Consider the following 13,747-nt stretch of genomic DNA (forward strand, 5'->3'; position numbering starts at 1 on the left):
TATAAAGAATAAGAATTTATTTCTCCTGGTTCTGGAGGCTGGGAAGTGCGAGGTGAGGCATCGTCACATAGCGTATGGCTTCTCATTGTGTTACCACATGGAAGGAGGCAATGAAGGCCGGAAGAGCATGAATCCCAAGGCAGCCAACCTAGTCCTAAGAACTTTTGATAATGGCGTTAATCTAGCCAGAAAGATGGAGCCACGAAACCTACTTGCTTCCCATTAATCTTCCCCTCCCCGAACTGTTGCAATGGGATAAAGGTTCCAATACATGAATTCTTGGAGATACATTCAAACCATACAGGACGTGAGCAGAATGTTTTGGCATATGAATGTTCAGTACTTTTTTCTAGTACTATTATTGAAAGGATTATCTTTGCTCAATTTTATTGCCTAAATCTTTATATGTTCTTTCTGGGACTTTCTCTTCTATCCATTTATCAACTTGTCTATTCTTTCACTGATATTGTCTGGTCTCTGTAGTTTTGTAATTACTCTTGAAGCCATGTCGTATCAGTCTTTAAACTTTTTTTCCTTTAATATTGTGTTGGCAATTGTAGGTATTTTACTTCCCCATATAAACTCTTTCTGAAAATATACAAAAATAATATGCTGTCATTTTAACTGGGACTTTGTTGAATCTATAGGTCATGTTGACAGGAAACGACATCTTGACAATATTTAGTCATTCTATCCAGGAATGTGAGCCATCTATTATTTCTTTGATCAGTTTTGTTTTCCTTATTTGGTCTTTTATGTATTTTGTTACACCTATACCTACTTTTTCAATCTAGGGTTAATAATGCAAATGCTGTTTTTTTCCATTTAAAATTCTATTTTTTCATAGCTGGTGTATGAAAAAACAAGAGACTCAGAATGGACCTTTGTCTATCCTAAAATCTTGCTGTAATGAATTTTTAGTTCTGGGGTTTGTTTTCTGTTATTATTGATGACATTGTAGTCATTGTTGTTTTGTTGATTCTTCCAGATTTTTTACATAACCTGTCATATCATTTACAAACGAAAATATTTTTTTTTCTTCTTTCCAAATCTTCATTTCCTTTCTCTCCTTGTCTTATTGCATTAGTTAGGATGTCCGGTACGATGCTGAAAGTCAGTGGTGAAGAGAAAGCATCCTGGCCTCGTTCCTGATCCTTAGGAGAAACACATCAGGTCTCTTACCATTGTGGATGATACTTTTGTTTGTAGATTTTTTTCTGATTCATTTATTTATTTTTTAAATTGCCAGATAAAATCGTGTAGGTTTGAAACATTATGTTTTGAAACATATACATTTTGACTGTTTAGATTTAATTAACATTGTACATGACAATGCCTAGTTATTTTTGTGTGGTGAAAATATTTAAAATCCACTTTGCAAGAAATTTTCAAGGACACAGGCACTGTAATTAACACGTCATCATGCTGTACATGGATCTATTTGAACCAGGCCCTCCTAAATGAAGTTTTGCTCATTTGATCAACTCTCCCTATGCTCCCCAGTGACCACTATTTGACACCAGGAGGTAGACTCTGTTAAGTGGAGAAAGTCTCCCTCTGTTGATTGACAGCTGACTGAGTTTTTATCATGAGTGGGCGCTAGATTTTATCAAATGCTTTTTCTTCACCTATTGACATAATTCCTATAATTTTCTTTCTTCATGCTGCGAGGGTGATGAGTTATATTAATTGTATTTCAAATGCTGAACCAGGCATACAGACCTCGAGTAATTTACACCTGGATATGATGATTATTTCTCTTTTATCTACCACAGTTTAAATATGTTTATATCTTTTCCTTTTATTTTGTATTTCAAATACTTGTGAAATACTCTAGATAGGACAAAAGAAAATAATCTTGATTCAATCAGTGGATGAATAAGCCCCTTCACACCTAATATAGATACCTGATCATGACTTTCATTCCGTTGAACTGAAATTACTCCAAGTAGGGATTAGAAAGGATGATGAAAATCTTGCATCTATTTGTGTTTTGAATTTTACTTCCTTAGTCATTTGTGATTAATTCTGAAAACTGTACTTTTTTTGCTTTAAATGAAAATGAAGAAAATAATTTTTAATCAAAGCTTAAAATGTTTTACCTCCAATTTATAATGCTCATTTTATTTTTAAAATGATGAATTCATCAAGGGAAGTTTTTGTTTATTTTCTGCCCATATTTTCAAGCAACATGATCATTAAATGAACTACTTCAAGTTTCTCTGATGAATTTAATTCTCTCGGGTACAATCTGAAGCTTTTCAAGTATTCTCAATTGTGCATAATAGAGTCTGTGTGCTTCCATTCTCCATCTGCCTGGGTTTCAGAACATTTCACAGGTGCTCAGATCATTTCACTATGCTCAACAAGGTCTTAAAGTGATAACCCAGCTGACAAAGTAGAAGCAGACAGAAAAATTCATAGCAAAAGGAACTGTTGTGTGGCAACTGTTACTACACAATTTGGGACCCAGTCTGCCTGCACATCTTCCTCTTGGTGAGTTCATTGCTGTCAGGTATAAAATTGCTTCCTTCAAGAATCATGGTCCAAGTTTGAGCCCACTCTGAGCAGCTTAGTGACTTAGGGAGAACTTGTCTCAGAACAAAAATCTCTGGGGATGTAGCTCAGTGCAAAGGCAGTGGGTTCAAGCCCCCGGCCTGGGGCTAGGGGCTGTTCTAGGTTTACAATGTGTACAGTCCTAGTAGTAACCTAGTTCTTCCCCTGCCACTGACTTTTTACTGAAGAAAAGGCCGCGATGAAATAAAGAAAGAACAAAAGTGGCCACTAGAATAAAATGGGTAGCTGTGCATATGTTAATATGCTTCACTATTGCAAAACTGTTTTACTATCTATATGTATCCCACAATATCATGTCATATACCTTATATAAATACACACAAATAAATGTATTTTTATAAAACAGCTAAAGAAAGACGGCATTGCTGCAAGCATTCTATTCAAGATCTGTAACTGAGTTTACCAGATAAACCAAGATTTATTATTTATCAACATAAGAAATAATAAATTAGGCACTAAAATAATTTTTGTCTTTTTTCCAACACTGTGATAAAGATGAAAAGACGTGTATTTACATGCATATCTACAGTGTAGTTTTTAAAAATTTCAGTATACTCAGTTAAGATCTGAAAACCTTGAACTGCTAATCATAGCTCAATATAGAAAAAAATGAATCAGGAAAGTTTATAGATGTAATCCTTGTTTAAGGGACAATTAAATAGATCTCTTTCCTGAATAAAAGGCCATGCCATGTGTGTTTTCCAAAATTTTCTGATACTATAAGAAAAACTAATTTTCTGATACTTTCCTTTGTATCACATGGACCCAATCCGGCTTTACCATGTTTATATCAGAGCAATTCCAAGTGTGTATCTCTATCTTTGCATTCAGAAATAACAAAGATGTGTTGAACCAGATTCAAGTGTAGCAAAATGTGTGGTTTTGTCTCACAAGTTGAACAGGGATGAGGAAAAGAACAAAACTCAGCAGCATCCAGTATCCATGGTAACATGCAGCTCGGCACTTTTTTTTTCCGCAAAGAGGAAATTATTTCCATTTATTTACACTTTCAAAGATTGTATGCATTAAAATATCGGTATTGAACTCACCTCAAGCCTTGCTCTATGTTCTAAGTTACTTTTCAGTCATTTTGCATCATACACTAAATGAATTTCCATATTAGAAAAGCACTGTAAATCTAAGTAATACAAAATACAATAGAATTATTGAAATCAGTGACATGTGACCTTATTTCTCTTTCTATATAATGTGACGGTACTAGGGTTTTAGAAACAGATTGCTGTACTTTGGGCATTAAAATGCTTGTATTCACTTTCAAATTTGTGTAGAATTAATCCATTAAAGGAATTAGACAATGTATAAGAGAATATGTAAAATACAAAACTTCGCTTTTATTTTTATGTAGTTTCTTAATAAAAAATCAGGAAAGATTTATATTTTTCCTCATCCTCTCCTCTTCCTTCTTTTCTTTTTCCTCCATCTCATCCTCATCTTCCATCTCCTTATCCATAAATTAAAACACCAGTAAATCAGGACTCTACATCCAATTGTAGATGATTAGTAAAGAAAGAAAGTGATACTCTAACACCACGTCTTAAGAAGTCCCTTGTTAATAAATCACTTGCTTTCTTCTCCAAATAGAAACACTGTTGTCCTATACAGATCCCAGATAATGACTTGTTTTCATTAAAACCATCAGGGATTCGATGTATGTAAAGATGATTTGGTAAATAAAAATGATAAACATGGTCTTCTTTTCTTTTTATGGTTATCACAGATAAAAGCAGCAGAACTCCTTATACTTTGTAAATACATGTAGGTGAGTAATATCCCGGCTGTTCAAACAGTTCCTTCAGATTCAACCACAGCAAGATAGCTTTCTTTTCCAAGGCATTTTTCTTTTCATTTTATGTCTCTCTGACAAACTTGGTATTCCTTTCCTCCAGGAAAAGAGAAGATGTCTTCCCCAATATTTCACTGTTTGAATTTCAACTCTTTCTCTGTCTCCATCAGGACCTATGATGTATAAACCCATCCCATTTTCACTGCAGAAGGCTGGATTCTCTGTCTGTCTCCGGTGCTGGGAGCAGAGTTATCAGTAGCAGGTTTGAGTGTGTGTCCTTTCTTGGTTTCTCAGGCCTCACACTGCATCACCTACTGTGCGTACAAAGAGCTCACTTTACCTCTAGAGATCTTCGAATTTTTAAAAGACTTACCCTCTGAGATTTGGTACAGACAACCTATAATACAGATTTCAGTCACTCAGGGTTAACTTCAAGTTCTAAAATATCTACTATTTTAGCAAATGCTTTCCATATTAACACATCAAAGCAATAACTTTTTATACCTGGAAAATTGTTAGAAGTACATTTATTTAAAAAAAACACAAAACAGTCACATAAAACTTTCATAGTTGTACTTATTTTCAAGTTTTTTCACAAATGTCAAAATTTAGAAATAACCAAGGTTTCCTCCAATAAGTGTACCCCATTAATAAAAATAGTATTCGTTAATAAAAATGAGCTATCAACCCTTGAAAAAAACACAAAGGAATCAAAAATATAGCTATAAATTAAAAATTAGCCTAAAAAGCATATAGTATATAATTTCAACTACATTGAATCAATTTGAAAAGGAAAGCAATAAGGTCTTAAAAAGATCAGTGTCACCAGAAGCAAATAATAAATTGGTGAATCATGGGGATGATTAAGGTCGGGAAACTACGTATCGTTAGGGTATTACAGTAAGGGATAAACACCATTGCACATCTGTGAAAGCCATAGAATCTATAAACAAAAACTAAACCCTGAGGGTTCTAGACTGAAATCTACCTCTTGGACCATGAGGTCTAGCTGCCTAACTAGAACAAGATCAGAGGGCCTTTCTGATATAGACTGAACTATGTCTCTGCAAAAAATCATACATCCAAGTCTCAACCACTGATGTGACTCTATGTGAAAATGGAGACCTTGCTATGGTTCAAACCAAAAGTCTTCCCAACATCTCCCTCACACAGAGGTGGGCCTTTGGAAAGGTGATTAAACTACGGGGAGCAATGCTCATTAGTGGATTGATTCTGTATTGCCAAGTTAATCTCTGAATATCCTATTAGTGAGCAGGCCTTTGGGGAGGTGACTCACTCGGCATCACATGGAAGGGTGTATTCTTGCCTAAGGCTCTTCTCTTCTTTCTCTGTTTCCTGGCTATCCTGAGCTGAGCCATTTTCCTATTCTAGACCCATCCACTGTGCTATTGCCGCTCTGAAAGGAATCCTCTGAAAACTAGGAATTAAAATAAATCTCTTCTCCTTTAAACTCCAGGGTATTTTGTGCTAGTGTTTGGAAAGTGATGAATACAGAATGCTAGTGGCTGCAGTAGGATTACAGCTGTGACTGTTCCTAACCACGTGGCTTGTTAGAGGAGTTTGGAAAGATTTGGGGATGCTGGTGAGAGAAATTCTAGAATGTTGTAACCTGAGCTTAATGTGTGATCCTGGTTGCAGTTCCTCAGAATATGGACAGTAAAGGGGAAGCTTATGAAGTTCCCGTTGGGAATGAGGAATCCAGTGGAAACTGGACTCACGGCCACGCACTTCTGGCACAAATGTTTGCCTACATTTTGTTCATGTTTTAAGACTTTGTGTGAAGTTGAATTTAAAAGTGGTGGACTAATTGATTTAGCAGAAGAGTAAAGGCTCAAGGGTATAGAAAGATAAACTTTGAAAACTTTGCTTACAGGAGAGAGCCTCAAGAGAGCCCTCACTCAGAACTTTCTAGGGACGTGTTTCACAGAATGTAGCCATGCACGCTCTTAGAGGGACTGCAGTCATAGCCCAAGAAGGCCAGGTAACTGCGTGAGCTGGTGGCAGACCTTGATGACATGGTGCTATAATTTTTCAGGCACACAGACCACCACAGTTGGAAGGTTCCACTAGATTTTAACGAAAAGGCTGGGAAGCCAGGCAATGTCCCCATAGGGCAATGTATGAATCTGTAAGAGTGAAGCTATAGTATATGGAGACCCCAGGAAGTCAGAGATGCCAAGGAAGTGACACATCCGGGGAGAAAAGCTGAAGCAAGTAAGCAGAGTCAGCCCGAGACAGAGGACACGTGGCTGCAACCAGGAAGGCCAAAGGGGAAGGGCAGTGCTGGGGAGCACATGTCTCACCGTAATTTGCTTGGATCCAGTTTCTTTCCATGCTCCCTTCCTGCTTGTTAGAATGAGAATATTTACCTTATGCCATTGAAAGTTGGAAACATTTAATTTTTTTTCTGAGAATTTATTATTATTCTTATTATTGTTATTATTATTTTGGTACCAGTAATCAAACTCGGGGCCTTGTGTTTGTATTTGCCAGGCAGGTGCAGTGCCATTGAGCTACATCCCCAGCCCTTACCCTTTATTTGATTTTCACAGGAGGCTCATAGCCTAGAGTTTGCCTTGTATCTCGGAAGAGACTTTGGATTTGAACTATTTCAGTGAAGCTGAAGTTACAACTTTAGCAACTCTTCGAAATGGACTAAGTAGATTTTACAAAATAAGATGAACATGGATCATTTAGGGTCTAGGCATAGAAGGTTATGTTTTAGAACTAAAATACCCCCTCAGAGATGAGATCGTTTGGAAGGTGACTCAATCATGAGGGTCCTTTGCTCGGCAGTGGATTAACTCACTGTTGAAAGTGCAGTTAGAAGTGGGCCCTGATCATAGATGGGTCAATCAGGCTTAACCTGGAAGTGTGTGTTACTGTCTCCAGATCCCCCCTTCCCTCTGTTTTCCAGTTTCCATGGAGTGAGGAGATTTTCTGCACCAGGTCCTTTTACTAATCTATGTCCACCTTGGATCCAGCCAACCACAGACTGAATCCATGAGCTAAAATAATCGTTTTTCTTTAAGTTACAAGTATCTGGTATTTTGTCCCAGGGATGAAAATGTGACTAACACGATCCTCAAAGATATACTCAGAGTTAATTGATGTAATATAAGGATAAGGCTCAAATCCAATATGACTGATATCATTATAGAAAGAGAAGACACCAGGGGTGTGTGCACAGGGAAAAGACCAGGTGAGGGCACAGCAAAAAGGCGCAAGTTAGGGAGAGAGGTCTCAGAAGAAACCTTATCTGACAAATCGGTCTTAGATGCCCAGCCTCCAGAACTGTGAGAAAATACAGACTGTTTAAACTACCCAGTCTATGATAGTTTGTGTTGGCATCCCTAAAATTAATATATAGGCAACATTACTCTTTTGATTCAAATAACTGCCATTACACACAAAGGGATCTCATTTTTCAACTATATAGTATTTTATACTAGTCTGGAAATTACATTTTTTTGATTTCAATATTTTTCTTCAAATGGGAAGCCAAAGCTATAAACAATATATTGTAAAAACCTGACTTAGCGAATACAATTTGACTCGTGTGCTGGTTCATTAATATAAGTTCTAGGGAGACAGAATTTTTCCTATTTTATGTCCCTAAAGTTGCTACCTATACTGTAAAATATATATGTTTCATAAAAATTAGTTGATTGATTCAAATGGCTATAGCTTCAAAACTTTTTGCTAAAAATCTGTTAAAACTAGCTTATTCAAAACTTTATTTTTAAAAGAAATTTCTCTTGGCATTCTATGCAGGAGAACAAATTTTCAGATTTAACATAAAATAAATATTAACACTGATAAAACTTACCTTGTCTGAATATGGAAGTTGTTTGTGGTCCCTGTATGCTCGTAATCATGAATGGCAGCAGCAAAGACCATTGCTAAAATTTCCAGTTCAGTGAGCCAGTGCTGATAAATTAAAGGAAGATTCATCATGTTTATGCGGCAGAGGCCATCTTCAATTATACAAAACATTCTCAGTGATTTCAGTGTAAGTGATCGTATGCAATTACAGTCCTTTTAAATTTTCTTCCCTTTCACCTCCATTTATTATACATAATACGTGTCTCATGAGGTCAGTGATTACTTCATGGCTTAAAACTTCATTTAAAATTCAAAATATAATTAGTCTCACTAGTTGAAAAACGAGTAATTTTCTATGGTTTAAAAGATTAGCTGATTTAATGTTAAATTCACAGCCTTACCAGTCTGAATTCTTATGAAGTCAATTATAGTTCATTAATTTTTGACATATAGATCACTCAAGGTTAAAATATATGTTTAGATCATTGTAAAAGGCCCTACTATGAGAAATTTTTCTAACTAAAATTTGAAAATATTTACTTTGCTTATGAAAAAATTTCATGTGTGTATTTAAAGATTTAGATGAGTTTCTGAGAATTTATCAGATTTTTTATTTATATCAAATATAGCAATGTGCCATTAAACCCAATAATTATGAAGTAACACACATGGTCTATCTACTTCATATATTAACTGATCTGTTTATTACTAACTGGATAGCTTACCAAATTTTCTCTACTATTATAAATTTACTTAGTAATAATTTAATAGTTTGTTCATTGTCCACATTCTGTACAACCCTTTCAGTGCACTGTCCAAGGTGATAGCCACCTGTGACAACTTAAAACAGAAAATAAATAAAATCTAGTAGATCTATTTCACCCAGTTGCACCAGCCACGGTTCACATATATTCTGTGCATCTGTGGTAAGGGGTTCCCCTGGTTACAAACACACTACACAGGTTTTCCCTTCTCATGGAATATCCTGCCAAGCATGGTGGTGCACACCTGTAATCCCAGCACTTGGGAAGCTGAGGCAGGAGGATTAGCAAACTTGAGGTCATCCTGGGCTATAAAGTGTGTTCAAGGCCAAGCTGTACTATATACCATGATATTGTCCCAAAAAGAAAAAAAAGCACTATTAGATAACACTACAACTGGATGGTATTTGAGAAAAGGAATGGAGGATTCAAAATAATATGGTGCTTGGTGCTTGCCCTTAGTGCTCTCATTCCATACATTTGAAACAAATAAAGACCTAACACAAGACAACAAGGAGACTATCACATTAACTGTACCACACTTGATAAAGGTCAGAGGGTAAAGATGCAAGTTCAAAGCAGGTAGAAGGGCTATTTGGTGAAAATGGATTTTGAAACAAGGATAAAGACTGGTAATTAAGTACAAAGCTGGGGACAGAGGGATTTTAAATAGGAAAGGCAAATATGCTATGAGACCGAGGGATTGTGTTGTATTGAAATAGAATTGCCTGTAGGGCAGTTTTGTTGGAGAGTGCAGCAAATGGTCTACCTTGATTAGAATTTAAGAATTTGAATTGCATAAGAAGGCAGGAGCCACTGAAGCTCCACAAGTCAAAAATGAAGGAGGCGACATCTGTCTTACTGATCATTGTCCTCTTCATCGCACCTACTATGGTACTTAGCACGTAACATGGGAACTTAGTATTTGTGTGCTGAACTGAATTTCACCAGTTATTCACGAGAAGGAGCTAGTAGGAAGCAGTAGAGAGGAACTCTGGAATCAGACAATCCTAGTTTTAAATTTGTTGATCCTCAAGAAAACGAAGATATTTACTCTTTCAGCTATCAACATAGGATTAATGATCATTCCTCTGTGGGGTTCTAAAAGGAGTTTAGGGTTAATATACAGACTGTGCCCATGCCTATCCTAAGCTTTGGCCTAGAGTGACACACAGAACATGCAGTGTTCTTAGTGAGCTTTACATTGTTTAAGGCACTAAATGTGGAAAATAATAGCCATGGTGTTTGTGCCTCAAAGCCAGCTAAGCATGGATTGAAACTCTGAAGCCATGAGCCATAATGTCTGTTAGACATTTTCTCCCTTAAGCTTTGTATGTCAGATATTTTATCCCAACAATGAAAAACTGCCTAATATAAAAGGAAGCATTTTTCATGTTGCAGACAACAAAACTGAATTCTAAAGAAAAGTACCAACAAGCTGATGGCCACAAAGCTATCTAATGACAGAGAAGAAATTGAATCTCAAATTTATTCCAAAATTTCTGTTCCTTGTGTGGGTCCTAATAGTGTGTGTTACTCAAGAGAGGCATCATACTAAACACAATCTTCTAAGGTTTTGAAAGCAAAGTGTCTAATTAATTTAATGATACATAAATGAGTAAAAGCTAATAGAGGTTTAATCTAAGACAATTTTCATACCTGAGTGTGGTCTATGAATGTTTTTTTTTCTATCTTGTTGAATAGGCTAAGATAGTTCATCATGATTCGCCTAAAAAGTATGTCATAATAATTAGTAACAGGTTGTTTGTTAACAGCTGTGTATCTTGGGTTTTAGGTTGAATGTATTACAAAAAATATTTAATGGCTTCACATGGCCTTTTTTTTATAAGGTAGTATTTAATTCATTTTAGTGACAAGGGAGCCAAGGTAGAGAGGTAGTGAGTTAGTAACTGATGGAGAATAGTTTTAAAACTATGTTTCCTAAAATCAGGCTTTTCATCGTCTTCTGAATGATGTGGTTTGAGAAGCCATTTACAAGAAAAAAATGTCCAAATAGTTTGTAGAATACAGGCATAGTGCCACATGCTTTTGTAGATTGATCAGAGAAAAACTGAGTCATTACAAGTATAGGAAACTGCTCTTGGGCATAGTCAGTGAAATACAAGTTTCAGAAATAGATCTCAAGTCTTCTTTCTCTCTTTCTCTCTCAGAGCATTAGAACAAGCTGCCAATAACCCTCAAATGCAAGTGTTCTCTGACCAAGGCCAGGAAATGACATCATATTTAAAGAGACGGCTGGAGGTAGCCGGCAACACTCCACAAAGCACTGTGCTTTACCAAATAGATTGAGTTTCTGTACATCACTGTCATTATAGTGCAGGGATCCAAGTTGATCAAATGACAAAAGGAGGAAGGAGGCCAGTAATTGTACCAGCATCTGTACCAGCTCCGTTGCCTCTACACTGTCTGCTCTCAGGCTTAAGGATGTCCTTAGTGACATTAACAAACAAGGATAGTGGCTTCTTTGCTATCTTTTTCTGGCAACAGTTCTCAGAACATCTTGCAGGTGACAAGATGCATTAGTCACCTGACAGTGCTGGGCTGCTACCAGAGTGCTGCATAAATGTCACACTGATAAGGCCATCCTAAAATAGCAGAGCATCAACCCCAACACTAAGTGAAGTAACCTAGTCTACGCATCAAGTCTGAAGGATGAGAAAGGACTGAAGAGTTCTAGCTAAACAAATAATTTTGTGATCCCTTTTCTTTTTCCAAAGACTGGGTGGTGGTTCCAAGAACCAACACATTTCTATGTATGGAGATTAATATCAAATTTCAGCAAAGTGTCAAGCTGCAAGTTTGACAAAAGAGTCAACACATTTGTGAATTTGTTCGCCTTCCTTTATACCATCTGTTGTAAAATTGTCATTATTCTCCTAAATGCATTTGTCTTGTCTAACAAGACTGAAGGTCTATTGCCAGACTATTTTTTAACTACCAAACTGAGGGGGAGGAAAGAGCCCACTGATGCATTTTTGCAAAAGAATGAAAATCAGATCAGAAACCCATTTCCATGCCAGTCCTCCTGAAGCAGGGAAAGGTACATTTATTTTTGATGAGTTTCCCCTGAAATGGCTACATGATCAATGCTAATGGCTTCAACACTCTTAGAGTTGGAAGGAACCAGATTCTCCAGTCTTTCAGTGAAGACAAAATGGCTGATGATGCCCCACAACAAATCTCTAATATAAATCTGAGCGTAAAATCACAATATGGATTTGAATTTCTCTATTTACTTACAAGTATGACAAACCTTATCTCTTCCATGTCATCTTTAGACCTTCAGACCACAGGTTCTGAAGCTAAAATAGCAGAGTTTATTTCACTGTCTTTATGTTTCTTCCAAACAAAACCAAATATATCTTTATATATGTATATATCTATAGATAGATAGATAGATAGATAGATAGATAGATAGATAGATGTTTGAGTAGAAACACATTTTAAAATGATAAGATTCTGGTTACTTTCCCATCTGAAATGACGTATGTTTTCTCATCTGATTTTAAAACAAAGCAGATATTTTATTACACTGAGGTAGGCTCTGGCTTTCCATTTCATCTTGTTCTCAGGAAACCCAATCAAGTTCAGTTTCCATTGTAAAGTGACATTTAACTGTGTCATTTTTTTTTTTAGTTAACTTTTTCAAAGCCATAAAACTCAAGAAAATTGAAATGCCAGACACTTGAAATAAAAAATCACCTTGCCATCTCCAATACAGGGCCAAGACCTTCGTAGGCAAAAGCTAGCAGATCTAAGCAGGAAGACACTACAGCTGCTCCCCAGTCTGACAGCACTGGCAGCTGCCGGCAGGCCCTGTGTCTTCACACTAACACACCACGCAAACCAAAGGAAGTGAGGAAAAGGGTTTAAGAGCCAGCTGTGACAGTGAAGCGTCACTCCCCCAAAGCTATAGATGCATGCACTATGTATGCACGCACACATGTAGGAACAGTAACAACAGATAAAGGAGCTGAAATGTATGACCTCTAACAGCTTTTTAAAAGGATTAATTCATAATTTTGTCTTAGGCTGCGTATTTCTATGGAGTTGCGATAAAATTCCAAAAAAAAATCTTGAATTCCCAGCTTGGCTCCCCGCCATTAACTGTACCAACTGCCAGATACACGAGTGACCACCCTGGACACATGACCAGCTCTGGTCCTGGTCCCAAGAGAGACCCCAAATGAGTTTTCCAGTTGGGACTCTTCTAATCACAACCACTTGAGAGACAATAAGGAATTACATTTTTTTTCCTGGTACCAGGCCCTGAACTCAGGAGTGCCCGTTCACTAAAGTACATCCCCAGCCATTTTGTTTTTTCTTTTACTTAATTTTTACTTTGAGATGGGGTCTCAATAGGTGGGACTTGAATTTACAATTTTGTTGCCTTGGTCTCCCTAAGTGTTAGGATTGCCAACGTGCACCATGACACCTAAACTGTTTTTCTGTTTTCTTGATCGATAGATGTTCTAGAATTTGGGGACAGATGTGATATCTTAGTCCAAGACACTGAAGGATCTGTAAAATTTAGGAGATTATGAAAAGTGAGGAATAGATAATTTCTTTCTTTGCCACAGGAGACACTGATGGATAGATCCTAGAAAATGAGTGTTTTGTGTGCTACACACAGTTGGCTTCTTGGTGGAAAGGACAGGCAGACAATAATTTTTTGGTATACACTAACCTCAGAGAATCATATACCTGTTATATGTTTTCTAGCTCTTTAGGACTCCAT

General features: G+C 36.7%; 1 protein-coding gene across 9 annotated transcripts in view; it reads right to left on the minus strand.

Moving 5' to 3' along the window:
- Positions 1–13,747, minus strand: part of Pde1a (phosphodiesterase 1A) — a 305,759-nt gene that overhangs the window by 46,140 nt on the left and 245,872 nt on the right. For all 9 annotated transcript variants that reach the window (XM_023561017.2, XM_023561013.2, XM_013142459.3 and 6 more), the window contains one exon: positions 8,232–8,332. In XM_023561017.2, the coding sequence (XP_023416785.2) occupies positions 8,232–8,332 (101 nt within the window). The remainder of the gene's footprint in view (positions 1–8,231; positions 8,333–13,747) is intronic.

The sequence above is a fragment of the Cavia porcellus genome, unplaced genomic scaffold, assembly GCF_034190915.1.
Source record: "Cavia porcellus strain 051 isolate PalLab524CR breed Dunkin Hartley unplaced genomic scaffold, mCavPor4.1 scaffold_12, whole genome shotgun sequence".
In the NCBI taxonomy this organism is placed as follows: Eukaryota; Metazoa; Chordata; class Mammalia; order Rodentia; family Caviidae; genus Cavia; species Cavia porcellus.